The 9,281-nt window shown below is 46.9% G+C and overlaps 1 protein-coding gene across 1 annotated transcript in view; it reads left to right on the top strand.

The window, feature by feature from the left end:
* LOC144491893 (uncharacterized) overlaps positions 1 to 1,797 on the top strand; it is a 181,783-nt gene extending 179,986 nt beyond the window's left edge. The window contains exons 76-77 of the mRNA XM_078210184.1: positions 648 to 696; positions 1,670 to 1,797. Of these exons, the coding sequence (XP_078066310.1) occupies positions 648 to 696; positions 1,670 to 1,797 (177 nt within the window). The remainder of the gene's footprint in view (positions 1 to 647; positions 697 to 1,669) is intronic.
* The last annotated feature ends 7,484 nt before the right edge of the window (positions 1,798 to 9,281 follow it).

Genomic DNA, 9,281 nt, shown 5'->3' on the forward strand with positions numbered 1-9,281 from the left:
TCCCACAGTTCAAAGATGTGTAGGTTGGATGGATTGGCCATGCTAAATTGCCCCTTAGTGTCCCAATGTGTGTAGGTTGGGTGGATTGGCCATGCTAAATGGGTTATGGCGATAGGGTGGAGGAAAAGGCCTGGGTAAGGTACTCTGTCCGAGAGAGTCAGTGCAGACTTGCTGGGCTGAATGGCCTCCTTCTGCATTGTAGGGATTCTATGATTCTCTAACTGGTGTCCAGGAATTAAAAGAGAGTTGGGAGGGTTAAAAAACAATCAAACCGGCAAGCAAACATGAATGAAAACGGGGGCAGAGGTTAAGTGGTCTTTGTCTGAAGTTTATCGAAAGGCTCGTTCCAGAATGGCACCCAAGTGTGATAACCGCAGAAGAAAAATGGTCTGATTAAAATTGAACAGGGCCAGTTCGCTCCAGACATAACTTCAAAGGTGACACCCAGGAATACAGCAGATTGGAACCAATCAGCCAGGCAAGTAGCCTGAAGGCCGGGGTGGCGGGACTTATCTGAGGTAATTGGTCTGATTAGCGCACAGCTGCAGATCTCCGATGTGTGTTGCCCCAAGGGAGGGTCAGCCCGTGATGGTCCAGTAAACAGCAACATTAATTCTGTTCCCTTTGCTTCCTGTTCTTTATGACAGGAGGATCAAATCCGTGCCTATGTGCGGCAGGAGATGAGCGAACACTGCGGTGAGCAACTATCTTTTCAATTACAGTGAAAACTTAAGAATCTGAGAGGCTGACCCTAACATTACAATATCCACTTGAAGATTCTGATGGTCATGTTGACAAGACCAAACCCCTTCATATTAGAAAAGATACCTGTAGTAAACTTAGTCATAGTCATAGAGGTTTACAGCATGGAAACAGGCCCTTTGGCCCAACTTGTCCATGCTGCCCCTTTTTCTTTAACGCCCTAAGCTATTCCCAATTGCCTACCTTTGGCCCATATCCCTCTCTCCCCATCTTACCCATGTAACTGTCTAAATGCTTTTTAAAAGACAAAATTGTACCTGCCTCTACTATTACCTCTGGCAGCTTGTTCCAGACACTCACCACCCTCTGTTGAAACAATTGCCCCTCTGGACCCTTTTGTACCTCTCCCCTCTCACCTTAAACCTATGCCCTCTAGTTTTAGACTCCCCTATCTTTGGGAAAAGATGTTGACTATCTAGCTGATCTATGCCCCTCATTATTTTATAGACCTCTATCCGATCACCTCTAAGTCTCCTACGCTCCAGAGGAAAAAGTCCCAGTTTATCCAGCCTCTCCTTATAACTCAAACAGTGGGTGAAACATAGAAACTAGAAGCAAGAATAGCCCATTCGGATCTTTGAGCCTGCTCCATCATTCATTTTGATCATAGCTGATCATCCAATTCAATATCCTGATCCCCCCCTTCCTCCCATATCCCTTGATCCCTTTAGCCCCAAGAGCTATATCTAATTTCTTCTTGAAATCACACAACGTTTTGGCCTCAACTACCTTCTGTGGAAGTGAATTCCACACATTCACCACCCTCTGGGTGAAGAAATTTCTCCTCACCTCAGTTCTAAAAGGTTTGCCCCTTACCCTCAAACTATGACTCCGAACCCTCAGACAAATCCTCCACAACTGTTTGTCATGGTTATCAAATTATAAACATGTGTTCTTGCTTAACCAGAATATCTAACACTAGCAATAGCGTACACTCCTCCTATGAGATCTATGTTAAAACGTGGAGGTATCATGCTCAATGCAGAGAACTTTATCAAGACTGGAAACGAGTCAAGATTAGATGGATCCATGTAAGGGGAAGTAGTTGAAGAAAGGAATGGATGTGTATGCCGGCTGGGTGAGATGCAGTTGGGTGGGAGAATGCTTGTGTGGTTTATTAACCCCAGTCGGGCCAAATTCAGTAGGGATATGGGGGTAGGGCCTGGGTGGGATTGTGGTCGGTGCAGACTCGATGGGCCGAATGGCCTCCTTCTGTACTGTAGGGATTCTATAAATGCTGAATCTCCCACGATCAACACCCTGAGGGTCACCACTGACCAGAAACAGAGGACAGAGAATGAGGGTGGATTCAATGTCAAATTAGCAATAAGAATAGACAGAAGGCAGGAAAGATTGGATTAAGAGAGAGAGAGAGGCAGAAAAGTACGATTATTTGCAGATTTGACACTCCTTTAATTCTCCAACAACAATTCACAGCCTGATGGAATGAGACTGTACAATCAGCATTCTTCACCTTCTGGGCAAGGGAAGTTGATTGGCAGACATGATCAACTGTCACATCCTCAAGAGGGTTATTACTTAACATTCTGATGTCAATTCAGTGGGTAATTAATATAAAAATGCAGCAACTTCATAAATCTCGCAAGCAGCTTAAGGGTGGGGTGCTAACCATTGAGAGTTGGGAGTATAGGATGGGAATAGAGGGATATGGTCCCCGGAAGGGTAAGGGGTTTTAGTTCAGGTGGGCAGCATGGTCGGTGCAGGCTTGGAGGGCCGAAGGACCTGCTCCTGTGCTGTAATGTTCTTTGTTCTTAGTTCTTGGTGTCCTCCACCATCTTAATGGAAGAGGCCTGCGGTGAGGGGAGGAGGGGGAAATGATGCCCCCGTTCAGGAGAGATGGAGGGAAATTTGGGAGCGCTGTGGTGTGAGGAGAAGAGGAATGTGCTTCTCTTCAGAACAGAACGTTGTGCCAACATCGGCCCTCAGCACCCCGCGGGGGTGGTAAGGTTGGGGGAGGGGAGAGTGAGCCGACACCCAGTGATTTCCTCCCTCTCCACCCCGAGACTGGAGCTTATCCACATGCATGCACAAGAGGTGACGAAAGATTCATCTTCGACTGTGGAGCCTCCCATGGTCGAATAGCTCATGGATGCACGACTGTCAAGTGAGCGAGTCAGCAGTAGAGTTTTGTCTTGGGGTCCATAGCCCAGGAAGGGGTTAGCACCGTCAGGAGGGGATGGGGTACGGAGGGAGTGGGTGGTGGAGAAAATGGAAGAGAAGGAATCTGATTTGTCATTGTAACACAAAGATATCTCAGATCACCGACATGGATAACATTGTTCTTCTTTGCTTCTTATGCTGATTCCAGTTAGATGGACAATCCTGTGAGGTAACAGTTGCTAATGATTTCTCTCATTCTCTCCCCCCACACCCTAGCCTGCGGAGGTGAGTTACAGCAACCATGTTTCTTCCTTTTCTGGTGTGATCAGGTGACAACAACAACTTACAGCGCCTTTAACGTAATAGAATCAAGGATGCTCAAGAGGCCAGGATTAGAGGAGCGCAGATATCTTGGAGGGTTGTAGGATTGGAGGAGATGACAGAGATGGGGAGAGGGCTGATGTCATGGAGGGATCTGTAAACCATAGGATCCCTACAGTGCAGAAAAAGACCATTCGGCCCATCGAGACAGTGCCAACTCTCCGAAAGAACATCCCACCCAGGCCCTCTCTTCCACCCTATCCCCACACTTTTACCAAGGCCAATCAACCTAATCTACATGTTTTTGGACACCATGGGGCAATTTAGCTTGGCCAATCAATCTAACCCACACATCTTTGGACTGTGGGAGGAAACCAGAGCACCCAGAGGAAACCCACGCAGACACGGGAGAATGTCCAGACTCCATACAGACAGTGACCCAAGCTGGGAATCGAACCCGGGTCCCTGGCGCTGTGAGGCAGGAGTGCTAACCACTGTACCACCGTGCCGCCGAATAGGATGAGAATTTTAAAACCAAGGGCTTTGTTTGACTGGGAGCCACCGTGGGTCAACGAGCACAGGCATGATGGGTGAATTGGGGTGGGTATGAGTTAAGATACGGGCAGCAGAATTATGGATGACCCCAATGATACGGAGGGTAGAATGTCATTTTATTCGTGTCCATCACCTCGATCAGCCAATGTCATCCCTGGATCAGCCAATATCATCCCTGTGTCAGCTTGGGTGCACCAATGCAGACCCAGAGTTAGGTTTGCCTGACCGATGGGATTCTGACTTGAGATTTGGTCGACTAGGAAGGAAGGCAAGTCTCAGCTGGGTACAGGGCAATGCTAACTCATGTGGTTTGAACCTGAACCAGGACTGTACCTGGAAAGTCGAGACTGGCAACTAGTGTACCTTGAGAGTGAAATTGAGAAAGTCCTCTGAAATCAACCTTAGAATGATTGAGTGGAAATGTCTCCCTGGGTTAGACTCCTGGAACACCCTCCCTAATAGCACTGTGGATGTACCTACAGCATGTGGACTGCAGCAGTTCAAGAAAGCAGCTCACCACCCACCTTCTCAAGGGCAACTAAGGATGGGCAATTAATGGATAAAGGATGGGCAGCATGATGGCACAGTGGTTAGCGCTGCTGCCTCACAACGCCAGGGACCTAGGCTCAATTCTGGCCTTGGCTCACTGTCTGTGTGGAGTTGGCACATTCTCCGCATGGGTTTCCTCCGGGTGCTCCGGCTTCCTCCCACAGTCCAAAGATGCGCGGGTTAGGTTGATTGGCCATGCTAAATTGCCTCTTAGTGTCAGGGGGATTGGCAGGATAAATATGTGAGATTGCGAGAATAGGGCCTGGGTGGGATTGTGGCCAGTGCAGGCTCGATGAGCCGAATGGCCACCCTCTGCACTGTAGGGATTCTATGATTCAATGAAATGCTGGGCATTGCCAGCGATGCCCACATCCCATGAAAGAAAAACCCCTCACTGGCTCTGCCACTGCTTACATCATCAGGAAATGCAGAGTGGGGAAGGCCATCCAGCCTATCAGAATGTGCACCATTGAGAGCCCAAGTCTGATTACTCCATCCGCCCACACACATCTGGATCATTTACTATAGAGAACACTGACGCACTCGCCTTGCCCTCCCTCGGGAAAAAATAAAAGTTGTGTTGTGAAGTATCTCCACAACTTTGGTACCCCTTCCCAACCATATCAATCCACCATTAAGGGTCCTATTTGATCATCTTCAGACATTTTAAGATTTTGTTCCGCTGATCAGTTATGGGGGAGTTTCTCTCGAGGTTTGTGAATCTGGTACATCTGTTGTATAGATATCTCAGGACCTGTATGTGTTACTGACCAGCAGTGTGGTGTGGCCCCTTTAAGAGCTGCAGCGTGGTGTGGCCCCTTTAAGACTTTAAGTCATATCTGTTTCTGGTTTCTGTAATGTGTTTCCATGGTAATGTGTTGTTTGATGTGTCTTCACTTTATATTCAATAGTAAGTGTTGTAACTCTGAAATGTTCATCTCTCTTTTAAGATGCATCAACTTTGGATTGAGAACAAGTGCTGAATGAATTTTTAACATACACTGCATCCATAGATCCATAGAATGCCCACAGTGCAGAAAGAGGCCATTTGGCCCATTGAGTCTGCTCCAACTCTCCAAATTCTTGGATTTTCACACTAACTTCATTGCAGTGTTAATGTAAGCCTACTAAATAAACTTAAACAAAAAGAGCATCCCACCTAGACCCTTCCTGTCACCCTATCCCCGCAACCCTACGCATGTCCCATGGCTAATCCACCTAAGCTACACAACTTTAGAAACGAAGGAATAATTTAGCATGGCCAATCGACCTAACCTGTACATCTCTGGACTGTAGAAAACCGGAGCATCTATAGGAAACTGGAGCACCCGGAGGAAACCCACGCAGACACGGGGAGAATGTGCAAACTCCACACAGACAGTGTCCCAAGACCGGAATCGAACCCGGGTCCCCGGTGCTGTGAGGCAGCAAAGCACTATGCCACTGTGCTGACCTACCCAAGATATTTATTGGGATGCCTTAGTCAATAATCCTCATATTTCAACATATGATGGACCCCCTAACTTTATTAGCCAGTTGGAAACTGCCAATGGTGTTATAATGAACATCGCAACAAAAGGAGGCCATTTTCAGCCCCTTGAACCTGTTGGGCCATTCAGTGAGATCAGGGCTGCTCTGTATCCTAACCATCTCCACCTCCTTTGGCTCAGTTAGTATCCTTGTCAAGTAAAACCTGATCAGTGTCAGATTTATCATTACTGACTAACTGAGTATCTGCTGTTTTATGTTGGAGAGAATTCTATATTTCAGTCAGCTCTCGAATGAAAAGGGCTTTTCCTAGCTTCTGTCTAGAATGTCCAAGCCACTCACCCTTGTCCACAGAGAGAGAGTTCATTTCAGTCCCTCAGTCCTTCATTGGGTTTATTCTCTTGGAGAATAGAGTGGAACATGAATCCGTGACCTTTGACTCTGAGTCAAGAGTGTGGCTTCCAATGTAAATTCCAAACCACTGAACAGGCCCAAACCAGCAATCCAAGAGTTTGACTGTGATCTCTCACTGTGGTCTCTCAAACCTTTTGCCTTTATCAGATCCCAATATCTGTTAGAACTATCAAGGTTTTTGGAGCTTAATCGGTGTTTCTGATCAATTTTGGTCAACATTTCCACTCGTACTTGTGTCTTTCCAAAGTCTGATCCATTCAGTAAATGGGTAAGACCACACTATCTGGTGTATGAGTCGCAGACGCTAAATTCTTCTCCAATAGTTGATTGAACACCGTGACGTGACCGATGCATTGGATTTCAAAGCGTTTGTTTGCTGCTGTACCCTCCCGTGTTTTCCCGGATGATTAGTTCCTCTGCTTTTCCTTTTTCCTTTTTCCTGGGCAAGGTGGCAGAGGGAGGCAAAACTTCCTCAAGGGCAAGGTGTCAGAAGTCAACCCAGTTCTCATTTCCCATGCCTCCACTGACAGTTCAACCCAGAAGCAGGATTGACAATCCCTAATTGCCCCTGAACTGAGTGGCTTGCTTCCACATTTCAAAGGACATATTGTTGTGGGTCTGGAGGCCAGACCATAGAAAAGAACAGTGGAAAAGCTGCAGTGCATAAAGAGGCCATTCAGCCTGTTATGTAAGGACAGCAGGGGAGGAATGACAGATGGGTTTTTATGACGATCAATAATCACCATTACTGGCATTATTTTGCAGCTTTTTATTAATTGAAGTTCGATTGCTCCAGCTGCTGTGGTGGGATTTGAACCCATGGCCACCAGAAGGCCTCTGGATTATTAGTCCAGTGTCATGACCACTATGCCACCATCTCCCCTAAAGGTTAATGGGTGGGATTCTTGGGGCTTCCAGCCGCATGTTCCTTGATAGCGGGAGGCGGCGCATTGCTGCCGACAACAAGATATTTTGGTGCCATCACTATCAGTGGGATTTCCCATTGATTCCACCCCATGGCCCCAGGAAACCCCCGGCAGGGGAATGCCATCAGCGGGACTGGAAAATCTCGCCAGCGTAATATTGGCCAATATCAATAATAATGGTTTGCAACTGACGGGTTGGATATACTGCCTGAAACTGGATCAAAAAACTGGAGGAGACAAGTGGGCTTCTGCCAGTTTACCTCAGCAGAATTGGCAGAACGCTGTGGAAAATAAAGAGTCCCTGCCAAATTTCTGCCAAAGCTTTTTGTGTACAGCGGGAAAAGTCCCAAAGGAATTTCACCCCATTAGGACATAGGTGAAAGGTAAAAAGGGGGGAAAGCACGGTAGCACAGTGGTTAGCACTGCTGCTTCACAGCTCCAGGGTCCCGGGTTCGATTCCCGGCTCGGGTCACTGTCTGTGTGGAGTTTGCACATTCTCCTCGTGTCTGCGTGGGTTTCCTCCGGGTGCTCCAGTTTCCTCCCACAGTCCAAAGATGTGCGGGTTAGGTTGATTGGCCAGGTTAAAAATTGTCCCTGAGATGTGTAGTTAGAGGGATTAGCGGGTAAATATGTGGGGGTAGGGCCTGGGTGGGATTGTGGTCGGTGCAGACTCGGTGGGCCGAATGGCCTCCTTCTGCACTGTAGGGTTTCTATGATTCTATGAAAAGGAGGTGTGAGAGGCAAGTCTTTTTACACAGAGGGTGGTTAGTGCCTGGAATGCGCTGCTGGAGGAGGTGGTAGAAGCAGATACAACAACAATGTTTAAGAGGCATCTTGACAGATACATGAATAGGCAGAGAATAGAGGGATGTGGAGCTTGTAGAGGCAAAAGGTCTTTAGTTTAGTAAGGTGTCATGTGTCAGCGCAGGCTTGTGGATGAAGGGCCTGTTCCTTTTGACTTGATTTAATTTATTATTGTCGCATGTATTAGTATACAGTGAAAAGTATTGTTTCTTGCACGCTATACAGACAAAGCATACCGTTCATAGAGTAGGAAAGGAGAGGGTGCAGAATGTAGTATTGCAGTCATAGCTAGGGTGTAGAGAAAGATCAACTTAGTGCAAGGTAGGTCCATTCAAAAGTTTGATGGCAGCAGGGAAGAAGCAGTTCTTGAGTCGGTTGGTACGTGACCTCAGACTTTTCCTGACGGAAGAAGGTGGAAGGGAAAATGTTCGGGGTGTGTGGGGTCCTTAATTATGCTGGCTGCTTTGCCGAGGCAACGGGAAGTGTAGACAGAGTCAATGGATGGGAGGCTGGTTTGCGTGATGGACTGGGCTTCATTCACGACCTTTTGTAGTTCCTTGTGGTTTTGCGGTTCCCGTTCTTCTTTGTTATTGTTTTGGAGGAAAGAAGAATTGCTTATTTAACATAAACCTGGGCAAACCTGAAGAAATGTTCCACCAAAGGAAAGGTGATGTCACCTATCCAGCTTGTCCTATCCTTCATTTAATCCAACCTGCTGGACTAATGTTGGTTCACTATGTACTCCACAAAAGAACCATTTCAAGGAGCATAATTAATTAGCAGTCTTTAACTCCAGCTATTTGTTTGCCTTTTCTTATCTACTTTTTCTAAAATCTAATTGCGCTCGCTGTTCTGACCTGCTTTGGAAATGTCAGACACTAATTGAAAGATGCTGGCAGCTTCTCCGTCCCCCGCTCTTGCTGATGACTAACTCCACACGATAGCTATCTTGCTTGTGGCTGTATCTGGACGCTGCCTGCTGCAATGTACCTTCGGGGTTTCGGGGTCAAATCTGCATGCTGTGTTCTCCGAATCAACTATTCAACAACTGATTGTGGCATCAACTAATCCATTTGGGTTGCTCGAAGAGTTTGGCCATCGGATACATGACACTTTCAACAGAAACTGAGTTTAAAATAAATGTCCTGCGACTTAGACACCTGGTGGGACGGTCAGTGTGGGTGCTTCCAGTGAATTGTTTCTCTCTGTCACAGTATTTGATGGATTTTAAGTACATTTAGTTGAAGAAGTTGCTCCGATAAGGACCGCTCCACCCTTTTATGCACTGCTGTTTACCTTTAATTGACCACAAGCCCATGAGAGGAACAGTGCTTCACCCAG

Source organism: Mustelus asterias, chromosome 3 (assembly GCF_964213995.1).
Source record: "Mustelus asterias chromosome 3, sMusAst1.hap1.1, whole genome shotgun sequence".
Lineage (NCBI taxonomy): Eukaryota > Metazoa > Chordata > Chondrichthyes > Carcharhiniformes > Triakidae > Mustelus > Mustelus asterias.